The 15,934-nt window shown below is 41.7% G+C and overlaps 1 protein-coding gene across 1 annotated transcript in view; it reads left to right on the forward strand.

Moving 5' to 3' along the window:
- The first annotated feature begins 476 nt into the window (after window positions 1-476).
- slit1b (slit homolog 1b (Drosophila)) overlaps window positions 477-15,934 on the forward strand; it is a 67,255-nt gene continuing 51,797 nt past the window's right edge. The window contains exons 1-2 of the mRNA XM_069689464.1: window positions 477-1,144; window positions 15,160-15,231. Coding sequence (XP_069545565.1) covers window positions 897-1,144; window positions 15,160-15,231 — 320 coding nt within the window. The 5' untranslated portion in view covers window positions 477-896. The remainder of the gene's footprint in view (window positions 1,145-15,159; window positions 15,232-15,934) is intronic.

Consider the following 15,934-nt stretch of genomic DNA (forward strand, 5'->3'; position numbering starts at 1 on the left):
TCTTCATATTTTCTCCAGAGCTTCCCAGTCAGATGCTTCAGGGTGATCACGATTTCCTCTTCCCTTCCTCCCTCGCGCTCTCTTGTCATCGTGTCCATGCAGCCTTGGGCTCTTTTCTTCCCCAAGGGAGGAGAGCGCATGTGGGTGAGAGAGATAGACAGAAAGAAGGAGAGGGGAAGAGAGAGAGAGAGAAAAAGGCTGCCGTCACTGGAGGTGGCAGCTCCCACTACTGCTGTCACTGAATAGATGTGAGTTCACCCCGGGTACTGGTGTGTGTGTGTGTGTGTGTGTGTGTGTGTGTGTGTGTGTGTGTGTGTGTGTGTGTGTGTGTGTGTGTGTGTGTGTACATGGGTGACTGGGGGGGGGGGGGTGGTTGTGTAGGAGGAGTCTCGGTGCTGTTATTTGTAAAAGCTTTTGATGGATGATTACTGTGTGTGTGTGAGATAGAGGGAGTGAGGGAGTCCCCCCCTTTCTTTTTTTTTTCTAGTAGCTCACTGTTCAGTGCACAATGACTCAATGAAAAGTGGAGGGGAGAGGCAAGCACACTGTACGGCTGCATGAGAGAGAGCAGGGAACACACAGGAAAGTAAAAGAAGAGAAGCCAATTGGAGGAAGCTCTAAAGCTGAGGACAAGTAGAAGGAAAGGATACACTTGTCTTTTTTCCGCCCTCTCTTTATCTCTCTGAAAGGCCACTCCGGGATCAAGTGGCAATCGCTCAGTTCGAGCTGAACTTCACCTGGCTGTGCTGCTGCTAGCTCAGCCTTTTAAGCCTTTTCCTGCTGTTTCTGTTCACTTTTGAAAGGAGGTCATACTGGTCAGTCATCCCAGGCAGAAGGAGGGGATAGGATCTGTCAGCTGGTGTCTGCAGTGTCGTGGAGCTCTGCAGGAGAGCAGAATGCCTGCTTGGAGAAGAGGGGATGGAGCCAGGTCAGGAGGGATGACGGCGGTGGCAGCGGCCCCGGGCCAAGCTCCTCAGTCTGAGCTGTGGACGATGCTGACGTTGGGCGTTGTGGTGCTGCTGGCTGGTCAGGGAGGTGCAGACGCGTGCCCCACTCCCTGCAGCTGCCTGGGAAACACGGTGGACTGCCATGGCCTGGGGATCCACTCCATACCCAAAAACATCCCCCGAGGGACTGAGAGGCTGTAAGTAGTCCTACACTGACCATGCATGCATCCATTTTTTTTCTTCCTCTTCTGAGGACCAAATGATTACAGATGGATAGTAAAATGAGAGGAATCCTACAAAGTGATGTAGATTGCTGCTTTTCACGTAAATTTAAATCTGTGTTTATGTTTAAGACCAGGTTTTGGTTTATTTTTGATTAATTGTTTGGAGTATCTTCACAAGTTTAATAAAACACTCACACACTATATTTGTATTCGTATGAGATTGATTTGTAAAACTAAAGATGAAGGAGGGAGCTTCTGTGTGCATTGAGGTACAAATTAGCCTGCAGTTGTCGATTTAATTATCAGCATGACTAACCCTGTGTGGAGTTATTTCCTAGTATGTGTGTGTATTGTTTCTTATTTGTTGCAGTGCCTCCTGTGTTGTGTTTGCTCCAGTTCTCTGTACCAGTAGTCTGTTTTACTTCCTTCCACACACACACACACACACACACACACACACACACACACACACACACACACACACACACACACACACACACACACACACACACACACACACACACACACACACACACACACACACACACACACACACACACATGCGCGCGCACCTTGACTCTCCATTTGATTCCCAGGATTCAGTTGCTGCTCTGCGGCATCATTTCTCTGTCCTGCAGCTGTTCCCTGTTGCAATTATATGTTTAGCACTTCTTTTATATTCTTTGAATCTCCCTCTTTTCAAAATTCATATCTCATGTTCTGTACAAATTCCTAATCACCGCGTATCCTCTTCTCTCCCCTGGACTTTTGTATTCCATTCTTTTCTGTCTCTTGTTTCTGCTTATGATCATGTATTAGTATGGTTCTTCTTTAGAGGCTTCCCTAAATGATATGTTATATTATTATCACTATATATTATGAAAGTAAAGCAGGAATAACAAAGTGCTCTCCTGACATGTCAGTATGCACAGTATGAATTATTATATTTATATATATACACATACACTGCATGTCTGCTTGCTTAGGTATACCTATTCAATCTAGTGCAATCAGTGCTGAAGTCATAGTGATGTAGTGATGTTGTACTAAACTACATTACATTGATGGTTCCTAATTGTCTTGTTTGGAAATGAACTAAGACCTCAGTAATGAACACAGTCAAATTACAACCTCATTGACTGTGTCAGTCGAAACTGAACATTTCTATATTTTATTGGCGTAGGATTTACCACTGAGCTGTTGCATTGGCTCGGTGCACCTAATGATACCGTAAATGTATGTAAAGAGTTTCCCCTTCTGTACTGAATGTTGTTGCAATTTGCTGTCTCCAGAAATGAACCCCCACTGTTTGACTTTGATGGACCACTACAATAATACTGTAACTGACTAAAATATTTAAGGTCTGATATCTTGCTATTTGGCAATTATTTACAAAAATAAGCCAGAAGCACCCAAACAAAAAACCCATAAATGCACAGCATGTGACAATATCTTTAACTCTTGTAATGAAAACGCACTTATGAAACAAATTACAACAAAGTACAAACAACATTGCAGTGAGGACTGTGTGTGTTAAGAAGCACTTTATCTGTTTCTGGCCCTCTCAAAGTGTAAGTATCATCTGAGCTGTATGAGGCTCTCAGTTCAGGGGTAACATGTATGTTTGTACATGGTGAGCTATGTGTTTATTTCAGGTTCTAGAGTGCCTGTGTATGAATAATTGATGATTGTCAGGGGTGCCAGCAGAGATACATTATCCGTCCTTCTCTGGTTATTGTAGCGTGGAGGATGTTTTCCTCTCTAAGGCTGATAGCTTTATGATCAGGGATGGGGGGACTCAGACTCCCGGTCAGAAAAATGGCCTGGAAAAACCTCTACGCCTGCAGAGGCACTTGCTCGTTTTTCTTTTTATGTGCGACGGTAACTTCTTGCTCTGTAGAATAAAAGTACTGATGGAGTGGAGAAACTGAAAAAAAACCCTTTATCTTTTCATCTTTTGTGTCACGTACAGGATCATGACAGAATCTTATTGATATGAATGTGGGCACTGTTTTGTTTAGCAGATCAGAAAGGTGTAATTTCATGTTGTGAACATTAAAATATATCCACCGTATTTGACCTTTTATGCCAGCATTCATCTACACCATAGGTCTCCATCCTTTTACCTCTGAGAGCTCTTTTGATCAACCGACGTGGATTCAAACCAGCATCGGCAGAAAATAAGTTTCTGACACAGTGATTTGCTTTTCATCCTGTAAAAACAACTGACTGTGTTCTGGACAAATTTTAGGCCCATATGACTTCCTGTTTTTCCCCAAAGCTGTCTGAAGTTGAACTGGGCTAAAGGTGTCCTGCATCTGTAGTGGATTAACAGAATTTAATTTGATATCAATCTGGATGGTTGGAAGGGTTCATTTGCGAATGAAAATGATCTTTTTTCACGATTTACTGAACTGCTGTCTTTCTAGAAACAATTGCTTTATTTCAAACCACATACTTCCTTTTGTACACTAACAAATAGTGCTCTTACATATTAGGACTCGTACTTGTGTAGCACATGAATTTTGACAGGTTAGTGTTGTTTCAAATCGCACACTGCCATTCTGCACTGAAATTACCTGAATACATCACCCGCCAAAGTATCTGCAGCTTTAATTATTTTACCCGGACTGAGCGTGTTTTCCTCCCCTCTGTTTAACACACTCAGTAAACACACTGATTCTTCTGTCCAACAGCAGTATGGTGGCACTTTTGTATGTTTGTACATCAGACGCCTTATTGTGAAAATTCTTTAAGTCGGTGATCCTGCCCTGTTCTCTTTGTAGCCAAGATGGTGACCACCTTGGCTACAAAGAGAATGGGGCAGGATAAGAAGTGTGAAAAAGAAGTGTGAAAAAGAAGTGTCCAGCATTTCACACTTCTTTTTTGGACCGTTTTGAGTGCGTCATCCAAGCACTTGTAGTGCACTGAATGTTTCTGTACTTGACAGTGTGAATGCATATGTGCACTTAAAGCAGTGAGTGTTAGGAAATATGTCAGCCATTTGGAACACAGCAAATGTCTGTGATGTTCTGATAATCTGAAACAGGCTGCTTATCATTTTCAAAACTGAGATTCTTTTTTGTGGAAATTCCAATAAAAAACAATCAGTCAACTGTCCACAGGACCAAAGTCATTGTTTCGGGAAACACACTTTGCTATTTAAATTTTTGGTGGTCTGACTTCTACAGTTGAAATTCCTTTAAAATCTATTGCATTGAAAAGATGACAGATATCACTGAATTGATTTCTTTTTGTAATAGTAATGCCATGTGACCAAAGCTGAGCCATTGCAGCTTCAGCTGAAGCAGGAGACCCACACAGATGGACTGCAGTCACAATCTCTGTGTCTGTCTGAAAGGGGTATCACACACATGTGACCCAATAGATACACTCCTGTTTTAATCAATCGAGCTGTCCACACAGACCGCATAATGACTGGTTACTCCGTCCATGTAAACAGAGCCAGGGTGACCTTTTGACCTCTGGATTGTTTCCTGATCCTGCAGCCCCACCATCACACCGTCCTGTAGACTCAGACAGGCCCTGCCCTGCAGTGGAGAGGACCGACTCATTAAACAGCTATTTGTTAAAGGTCTCGTCGCCCAGTTAGCATGTAAAGTGATGTGTGTGTGTGTGTGTGTGTGTGTGTGTGTGTGTGTGTGTGTGTGTGTGTGTGTGTGTGTGTGTGTGTGTGTGTGTGTGTGTGTGTGTGTGTGTGTCAGCTGGACAGCTAGCCGGGGGGAGAGACTCAGTAGTGTGAGAGAGAGTGTGTGTGTACAGTATTCCCTGGGAGACAGCCGGCAATAAGACGGTCATTTATCAAGGTGACTGTGCCAGTCAAACTAAACACCCCTGCTTGTTGGATTGTCATGGAAACACTGAAAAATGGAAGCCCCTTTGGGCCTGGATGAGCATGGTTATTTGAGCAGAGGAAAGTATGTGAGAAAGAGAGGGAAAGTCTGTGAAGATGTGTTCATGAGTGTTTGAATGTGTGCACTGGTATTGGACAAAACTTCTGACCAGTCTTTTTTGTGAAAGTACTTAGAGCAGATCAAGTTACTTAACAGATGTTTTGTTTGTTAAATTATTATGTTACATACGTATGCAACTTGTTGACTCAAGCTTTCTCACGAAGAGGAACACTGGTCGTCCAAGTCACAGTCCTGTATTTGTTCCATCCAACCACCATGACCCACTTGGACTTTATCACCCTTTGCATTTTAACACATGACCTCTATCACATGACCTCCATCACGTGACCTCCTTGTTCGGCCTTGGTCATAAATGTAATTTTCACATCTAATAGAGGAAAAACGTGACACTGACACAGTTTCCTCGAATGGACAGCTGGGTATCCAGTTGCAGTGTGACATTAAAAAATATATTACAAAAAACAAATATTACATCTAAAGCAATGTTGTTTTTTTAAACTTTCTGGTGTTGCAAGCAGCCCAATTTGTTTCTCTGCAGTGTCTCAAAAGGATGTTTTTTTGATGCTGAAGCATCTCCCAGTTTTAACTTAGTCTGCCTAAACAAACCTAACATACAATCAGGGAGAGGAAATGTTAAAACAAACCTAAACTTTGTCAGCCTGTGTTTGTACGTACAGGAGAGAGTGTGAGGAAGTTGAGGTTGAGGTCTTTGTCAGACTGATGAGTGTGTGTGTGTGTGTGTGTGTGTGTGTGTGTGTGTGTGTGTGTGTGTGTGTGTGTGTGTGTGTGTGTGTGCGTGCGTGTGTGTGTGTGTGTGTGTGTGTGTGCGTGTGTGTGTGTGTGTGTGTGCGTGCGCATGCGTGTGTGTGTGTGTTAGTAATCTGTTCCTGGAATTCTTGGATACCCACAACTCAAACATACATAACTGAATCAGCAAAGAATCCTGAGACACGGAACAGTCAGATTTAAAAAGCAGACTTTTATTTTGGTCTGTTTATTTCTATTGCTGGATGCATCATTACATTCTGTAAATTGGGCATGACTCATTGACAGTAATATCAATCAAGCTATGCATGCCTGAATGTGTATATTTAAAAGTATGTGTGTCATTAGGTGTTGCTGCCAGTGAGACGGTTAATTAAGTGTGAGGAGGATTAGTGTTAGCGCCTGACATGGTGGGCAAAGAGCGGGAAACTGAGGTGCCTCTTGCACACTTGGACACCGATTACACACACACACACACACACACACACACACACACACACACACACACACACACACACACACACACACACACACACACACACACACACACACACACACACACACACACACACACACACACACACACACACACACACACACACACACCAACTAGTTTTGTCATTTATGAGGACGTTGCATTGCCTCACATTACTTCCCAGGAGATTTCATGTTAACCAGAAACCTCCTTAACCTTCTTATATGTTTTGACGGTTGGCCTCATTGGGATTAACTTTTACACTACAGATACAAATATGAATTCAAATGAACAGTTTTCCTGAGCTCACGTTTAGCTTGTCTACTGTATATGTTACTTTTTTAACCACACATTGACAACTAACAAACCAAATTCAATTCTAGTAACTGTGCACCACTGGTACGACAAACTGAAGTGCAGAGGTAAGACTGTAATTCAGAATGACTGTCAACAACTAGAACTTGGCACAAAATGGCAAAAAAACATTATTTTAAAGGTAGTTTTTCGCTGCTGTGAGCAACACCAATGAAATTCTATTCATGTCCATGAATTGATATAATTGCAGTATTCTAATACTTCATTAAATTGAACATAACTTTCAGTAAGCATAGATATTACGAGGCGGACATCAAAAGACATCAGGTATCAATAAATGAACCCACTTTAAGTTGTAAAGTTTCTATAAAAGTTTTACCTTTCAGTAATGTTTTTGGTTTCATTGTCAACCAACCCCCCCCCTTTCTCTCTCTCTCTCTCTCTCTCTCACACACACACACACACACACACACACACACACACACACACACACACACACACACACACACACACACACACACACACACACACACACACACACACACACACACACACACACACACACACACACACACACACACACACCTCATTCCTCAATTTCATTACCAGTGACTGCCACCTCAGCTTTTCCCCACTGCTACTCTCTCTCTCTTTCTCTGTGCCCATCTCTTATAATCATCTAACCATTTCCCCTGCGGCCCCTCAGTGGGAAATATGCCGCTAATGAAGTGCCATTAGACCCGAATGTGTGTATGCGTGTGTGTGTGTGTGTGTGTGTGTGTGTGTGTGTGTGTGTGTGTGTGTGTGTGTGTGTGTGTGTGTGTGTGTGTGTGTGTGTGTGTGTGTGTGTGTGTGTGTGTGTGTAGGGGCGGCTGCTAATAGTAGTCACACTCACTGTGCTGCAACTGGGGAGAAAGATGGGGGATGAGGAGAGTGAGTGACTGAAAGGAAGAGGTGGCAAAGAATGGAGGAAGAGCAGTGAGAACAGGGGTGGCAAGAGTTTTAAGTTGTCAGTGGAAGAGAAGGAAACGTGGAGGTGTTGATGATGAAGAAGGAGAATGAGTGAGGACAGGGGTGAAGAGGGAAGGATGATGATATAGAAGAGGTGGAGGAGAAAGAAAAAATGAAGTGAAAACTTTGATTGTTGCATCTGCAGTGCAGTCTTGTGATGAATTGGTAATTTTTACAAAGTTGGTTTTAAGCAAATTTTATTTTATCCAAAAAAGCTTCCTAATTTTCTTTTCATGTTTCAAAAATACTTTGTTCTGATTAGCAGAGTATTTCTGACACTGTATTTAAATATACAAAGTCTTTGGGTGGGATAATCAGTAATAGTCAGATCTTAGCCCGAATGAAGCACTCCAGGGCTGGTTGGAAACAACCTGAGAGACCTCCCGCTTTGTAACATCTAGTACAGATTGTTCTGTTCTTATTTGACCAAAGAAAGAAAACCCTCCCTGGGGTTGCAATGAAAAGGGCTTTTAAGAAGTGTTTGGAGTAGTTACTCTGAACCTAAGTAGATTTTTTTGCCTTTACATGTACTTTGTTTTTTTCTTGGTGATGATAATGCCATTTTAATGCTGGTTTGTGTGAGATTGGAAGGATGGATCTGTCAACCTCCAATACAACTGCAGTGTGGTTTGTTCAGAATGAACACCAACTACAGAAACTCGATGCATTAGTGATACTGAGTTGTAACTAACAAGCTGAAAGTGGCAGTTTAGACCTGCTGACAGACATGGCATCAGCTACAATAAGCAGCTTTTAGGTCACCAACTGTAACCCTTAAACCCAGCCCTCTCATTCATTTGAATGGAGCCAGTCTGTTGGAAAAACCGAGGTTCCATCATGCAGAAAAACAGTTGAACCAAGCTCAACTTATGCTATATTGTATCACGTTAAGGTGCTGCGTTGACCAGTCAAATACATGCACTCCCACATACATGCAAGAATACTTTACAAAGTTGCACAATTTAAAATGTACCTTGAAATTGTCATGACAACATACCAATAGTTTCCAGCGTGATGACAATAGAGAGATGTAAAAATCCTGTCTGTGAGTGTTACAAGCAGTTGTGTATCTATATGCAGCCTATTAATCCATTCATCTGTTACTCCATCCAGGCTTCTTTCATTATATGTCTTTGTCTTGCTGGTCAGAGCATGTTATACACCAGTCAGTCTGCGAGACAATATCTTGTCGGGGTCACGTTTTGTCTCGCTTAGGTGGATAAAGTAAGGAGCCTCAGGTTTAGGCACCAAAAGGTTGGGGAAACAGATCATGGTTGGGGTGAGGGGAGAGCAGAAAGAGAAAAGGATTGTATAGAGATCCAAGACATGAACAGTTTGTGGGGCCAGTAAGACCAGACCAGAGACATGCATTTCCATGGCCGGGGACATCTGCAAAAGAAAGAACAGAAACTATGCGAGCGAGTGAGGGAACTGTATGGAGAAGCAACAGTCAATAAGCAAAAAATATGGGAGAGAGTAAGCATGAAATTAAGATGTAATGGTGCCATATGAGTGTATAGAAGCTGAAAGAGCAAGAGGGAATGAGGTCCCGCAGCAGCCTATAGGCCTCTAACAGCATAAATGAAATGAGGTCCCCCAGCAGCCTATGGGCCTCTAACAGCATAACTAAGGGATGGTTCAGGGCCAGTCGACACAGCCCTAACTATAAGCTTCATCAAAAAGGAAAGAGTTATGTCTAACCTTTAAGCTAGAGAATGTTTCTGCCCCTCGAACTAGTTAATACTGGTTGCATGGGCAAAGGTCCTGTGTTTGTTCCAGCCAAACACCCCCAGCAGCGTCCCAGTGTGCGGACTTTATCAACCTTTGACACATGACTTCCGTCACATGACCTCCTTCTTTAACTCTTGTCACACATGCGAATACGTTTCACGTGTAGTTGAGGCAAAGTGCATTGACAGGTGTATTACACGCTTTGCTGTGATACCGGGCTGCCTTAAACAACACAACTCAGATCTCTGCTTTGCTTTTTCTTTTTAAATTCATTTTTTCTGTGTAGTTAAAGTGAAATGTATTACAAATGTACAATTTGATAGCTAAAATTACACAAAAGGAATTTTCACATGTCACATGATCTTCTAATTGGGATTTTTAATACTAAAATTCTAATTTAGTTTCATACTGGAAAACACCAAATGTTAGGTTTTAAAGATACTTTAAATTGAATATCGATTTCCCTTTTTAACATTGATGGCCGCTTACTTGGCCCTCAGACAAAAAGCGAGTGTTAATATACAGTTTGAAACACTAAATTGCTGTTTGCTGGGCTTTGGTTTCAAGCACTTTGCTTCTGTGTATCATTGTATCAGGAGGTGGATGTTGACTTTTAGTCCTCATTGACATACGCGAGTGCATCATTTGGAAGGAAACTTATGGGGACTTTTATTCTCTAAGATCTGTTCATTAAACAAGCCAGCTCTTGGTCCAGATGCTGTAACTGGGCAGGGTGGACCTCAACAAAATTAATCTGTTTTTCTATCTCAGTTGCATTTCAAAGAAACCTGATGGGATGAAGGTTTGAGATCGGGCAGCACTGTTGTGATGTTTAGTAAGTAGGCGATGGAGCATAAAGTGTTCGGTTTCTTTGTTGTTTATTCACACCAGTTGAGACTGTATAATGTTACTCTGTCTCTCTTGCTCTAATGACAGTGCGTGTGCTTTTGTGGGAAGGAGGATTTTGATTATGTTCTTTGTGTGTATCTTGATACCTCATTGGTCTCTGCCTCCTGCTCAATTGATTAGCAGAGGAAAATGACTATTTGCATGAAATGGCCACTTGACCACTCAGATGTACAGTATCTAGCAGTGTGTTTGTGTGTTTTTATATGCATGTTTTTTTTTAGTTGTTTATTGAAGATATTCTGTGATGATATACAATTGACCAATGTAAATATTTGATGTTACGATCATCATGCAGGCTTTAAAACCTTAAGGATTGAGTTTTTAATTTTTTTTAACAAAACAGATTCAGTGTGCCACACCCAAAACTCAATCTGAGAGCTAGAAAGACAATAACGTTATAGGAATTACAGTGACAGTGATTCGATTTTCTTAGACTATAACCTTATCTGGTTCTGTAGTATTTGCTGAGATTCTCACACTTTTACAGCCTCCTTTATAACGATCCAAAGTGAGCTCTACTTACTGTATCTCTTATACCTTCACGTTGCTCTCTCTATCCACACCACATATCTCATCATTTTTCTAAGTCGCCCCCCTCCTGCTCTTCTTCCATGTCAGATATAACAGTGGAGAGCAGAGATGAGCGGATCAACTGCCTCACTGCCCACTGAGGCTGTGATTTGTGTGTGTGTGTGTGTGTGTGTGTGTGTGTGTGTGTGTGTGTGAGACGCGTTCTGCTTTAATGAGCTATTGTTTGGCCGAGTCGCCACTCGAGGGGAGTCTGTCGCTTAGCTGACCCCTGACCCCGCCATGCTGCACAAAACTCAATTAAGCACGCCTCATCAGGGCTATATCGGTGTCCATCTTTTCCCTCGTGTCTCTTTTCTTCTCCGTACACACAAAGACAAATCTTGTGAGCATTTTGCAGTTGATAATTTCAGACTTGGTGTCCCCCTGAGGATCTGTACATATTTTTTATAGTGTGTGAAAATGTGGTCATCACTCACTGCATGTTGCTCTCCCTCCTAATGCTTGCTTTCCTTGTGCTGTTTAACTGTCAGGGTAATTTCACACACATCCAGGGAGTGATTCTGGACCCCCCGCCACGACCCGTCTCCATCCATCCTTCCCTCCCTCTCTCATAGCCAATCCCCTGCTCCTGCTTCATCCCCCCCACCCCCTCCCCCACCTCTCAGAGCAACCTCCTCCTCCATCCTCAAGCTGCAAGACCCACCAAAATCTTGTTTTCTCCCAATGGGATATTATTTTACCTACAAACTGCGCCACCACTGAGTCTCGTGCCGCAATCTACCCGACCAGTTTGTCTTTCTTATCACCGAACAAGGCAGTTACTTAATGCAGAGTGTAGCTGCGCTTTCTTGAGCAGCCGCAAGACCCGAAGTATACAGACTGCCACAGTTTTCTCAGACTGTCACCGTTTTCGGACAGGTTTTTTGTCTATATTTACTGTATCAAACGTTTTAGGGTTTACTAGATCCGCTGGCCTTGATGACATACACTGATTGACAATCCATCAGTGACAAGAGGCACACGTTGTGATTGCACCAATTTCACCTCAGAGAAAAAAGGAGAACTAATTTTATGCAACTCTGAATTTCTGAAGCTGCGTATTTCTTCTCTGTCATCCAGCTACATCATAAGAAAATAGGAGCGACTATAATCATATACAACTTCTAGGATTTCTTGCATAGACTATACTTTTTAGGATTCTACTTCAGTTGCTGACATACCTGATATACATTTTGTGCATATAGTCTGCTGTGGACCCTTTATTTATCCTGCACTGCTGAAAGACTTGGTTTTTCAGTGATGCTTGCAGCAAAGCCTATCAACGGAGGGTACAGCTTATATGAATGGGTCCACAGCAGACTTTACACAAACCACAACAATGGCGCAAGCTTTAATAAAAGAATAACATCCACTCGCTCTTGGAAATAAGAATGAACATTTTGATAAAGATTGATAATGAAACTAAAGTTTCCCACTGCTCTAGTAAAATAAAATGTTCTAATGGAGAACATTTGGGTGTTATTAATGTAGCTGCACTCAAACAAGTCCTTTTAGCAAAGAAATGGATTGCGATGTTTTCTTTACCAGTATGGAGAGGAGAAATGATTATAAGAGCTAGAATTTTTTATGGATACATGAGCAGTGCAAAAGGATAAATGCCAAAAAATGTTAACCTATTGTTCAACTCTAATTTGTAGTAACCTCCTGATATGATACAAAAGACACAAATTAAGAATACAGAAAAGTAACTCCTGAAAGCCCAATCTAAGACCAACATGGCTTGGGCTGTGGACATTATGGCTGTTCTTGTGTTTTTCTGCATTTCCATGAGTGAACTGTAGACCCAATTCACACACCCAAACCACAACATCCACTCTTTCTCTCTCTCTTTTATACAGGACAGGACAAGGTCAGACTCTGCTGCACCCTTTACAGTAGTACAGAAACATGACACTCCACCACACACAACACACACATATACACACATACAGGTACGTGCACACGGCTCAGTTTACTTCTCCTTGCACAAAGCCTCGTGGGAAGAGTGACATCATCCCCTCTCTTTCTACACAGCTGTCAATCAAGTAGACAATGAGGTCATCGGGTTAAACCTTTCCTGCTGGAAGCAGCCTCTACGACCGTTTTGAAGATAGTGCATAAAACATACTGGCAACAGTCTATACCTAAAGTGTGCATACAAAATCGACTCCTACCTTATCTACCTTGGGTGACTCAGAATGAATGCAACAGTAGAGTAAACCTTTACAGAGAGCAGTTGAAGTGTACGCCAGTGTGAGCCGAGGTGGAACATGACACTTTTGTCAAACAGTAGCTGTTTCTTCTAGGAATGAATCTCATACTGTGCATCTGAAAAAAAAACATCTGGAAGAAAGAGTCCTTGAATATTCTTGCAGCGTATAACTGATGTTCGTTGATTTACATTAAAAAAAAATAAGCTTGTCCTCAAAGTGAACTCTCACTCACGAGACTTTCTTTACTGCACTGACTGAAAAGAAGTTCAAGCAGTAGAAACAATATGCTGTACAGTATTGAAATATTTGTGTTGTGGTGTTTAACTGATTGAACGTGTCTTTGACTAAAGATCCAGTTTGTTTTGTAGATACAAATAGGAAGAAATTGATCTTGACGGGTCCTCCACTTCTAGAGAAATAGAATTATACAGCAAAAAACTTACAAGAAGCAACTTCCAGCTGAACATTTTAACACCAAATAGGACAAAAATCTCTCTTTTTTCAATTCTAGACCTTTGCTGCATGTCTTAAGATACTAGTGGGCTTCAACTGAAGTGCTTGTTGGATTGTTGGACTATTGATTGTATATAAAAGTGGACGTATCTTGCAACTCTGAAAAATGAGGACAATGCGGAAGTGCCTTAAGCTGTAATACCACCGATTGCCGCTACGGGTCAGTTCCAAAAAGCACCGCCTGTACAGGGACCCTTCTCTCATTAAATTTAAAATTTTAAGTTCTTTCACTGTTGTTCATTAAAGTCGCCCCTTCTTATTAGTTTTCTAGCAGTCCATCTAAAAATAATCCCGTCATTAATTAGAAAACAATCCTCAAAAAGATGTGTTTTTAGGGGGCGTGTCTGTTTGATTGACACACCTGTGGTGCAGTCAGGTTACAAGTATTGGTGGGCAGGATATAGTATTGTTGGGTTTCCAATCAGATCGAGTCAGATCCACCGCTTGCTCCCTAGCTCATCCAAATATGGTCACTTCTGGCTCCAAGATGGCGCCTGCCAATATCCGAACTGAAGGCTTCATAATGACCATTCACAAACCAATGTGTGACGTCACTGTTGGTTACCGTTTGGTTGAACAACTACAGGAACCACCTCCACTCACATTTTCACCAATCAACACTGAAGCAAACATCCAAATATATCTGTAACTTTCTGAAACCAGTGTTGCAATATTCCTGTCCACGTTATGTGATGATGTGGGAAGGAGGAGGGAAAGTAGGTAGGGTTTGAGTGTCCCCCTTAAAATCTGTCTTTCATTTAAACAACAATTTCTGCCACTGTTGGTTTATTCAGCTGAGTGCAACACTGTGTGAAAATGTGTGCGAAACAGTGTCACAGTAAAGAACAGTCCTTGTAGTTAGACAATTAATATGCCTCTGTCTTTCCAAACTGCCATTGAGTGGGGCCATTTGGAACTGCTATAAATATTTTCTGCCTTCCACCCAAGTGGAAAACTTTGGAGCGGAAAATGCAAACTTGTCAAAATCTTTAGTTCCTTGAATGGCCACTTAAGGGGCTCCAAAAGCGGTGAATTTTGTTATAACTCACTTGTTTAATTTGTATAAAAAGCTTAAAGTTTAGATGAACCTTCACCTTTGCACCAACTCTTTTCCCATTTTTTGATTAGTTGGGAGTTAGGTGGAGCCAGGCATTACCGAGAGGATAGCTGCTGACCAAACCCACACTGAGCTTCAAAACTTTAAATTTAAAAGGGACTTTGTTACACAAACTAGTGTTTCAGGACCCTAACTAGGCCTTAAAACCTCTCTCTCCCTCTGACAGTACCTGTTTCTTTGTGTTGTAACTGTCCAATATTGGTCAAAAAGAAAAGGAAAAAAAAAAAAAATAAAAGCCTATTCTTAGCTTACTTCTTTGTAGCCACTTTATAATACTGACTAAATTTTGGGAATAACTTTTGGATTTCTTCTGTTCTCATTTAACTTTTTTTTAAAATTCTTAATGTATAAACAAATGAACATTCAGAGTGTGCTTCTTTCTGTTACCACTTTACTTCCTGTTTTTCTGATCTGTTGTTTTGTCTTTTTTTCAGAGATCTGAATGGGAACAACTTGACACTCGTCACCAAGACAGACTTTGCAGGTCTGAAACACCTCAGAGTCCTGTAAGTCCAGCATATTTATAATCACATATATGTTACTGTGGCATTCACACAAGTTCAACATAAGGGTTAAAACAAATTATATTTTAAAAACTGTTATTTAGAACAAGCCAAAACATAAACTGAGACATTTTTAGAAAATAAAGAGCCGTTATTTCATTGCTGTCAAGCTCATTGTTAAAAATGGCTACCGCTTGTATTTATGCTAGGTTTAGGTCTGGTTGTAATGTGGGAATCATAACTGCGGTACCATCAAAAGCCAGAGGGCACAGAATGAAGCATTAGCTCAGTGGCGACACATAAGCCACCCAGAGCTGCTTGTTTGGTGTCAGTGTCAGTCAAATGTACGAGGAGGGGTTTATCCATGACCTTTTGACCTGGAAACACTGTGCCCTCTGGGAGAGGCTGGACGAGCCCTGGTTTCCTGTGTTAATCTGAGGACTGGGAATGTGCTGAGTGTCAGTGATGGACATGAGGTGTTAAAAGGATGACATCTCTGGAGGCCTGCTCAAAACAGATTAACAGTCTTCAGGGAGCCCAGGGCTCATTGCTGTCAGGAGGGCATTGACTGTTACACCAGTGGCATCTGAGGCGGAGGTCTGGGTATTTCTGAAGTATGCAGATCTCAGCAGTGACTCTTTAAGGAAGCATGTGTGTGGAGGCTTTGTATCTTCAATTTATTTAATGAAAGGCAGAAAGTAATGAA

The sequence above is a fragment of the Brachyistius frenatus genome, unplaced genomic scaffold (assembly GCF_029030835.1).
Source record: "Brachyistius frenatus isolate BFR_SWC_R1_liver_20210118 unplaced genomic scaffold, ASM2903083v1 Contig_7, whole genome shotgun sequence".
Classification (NCBI taxonomy): Eukaryota; Metazoa; Chordata; class Actinopteri; family Embiotocidae; genus Brachyistius; species Brachyistius frenatus.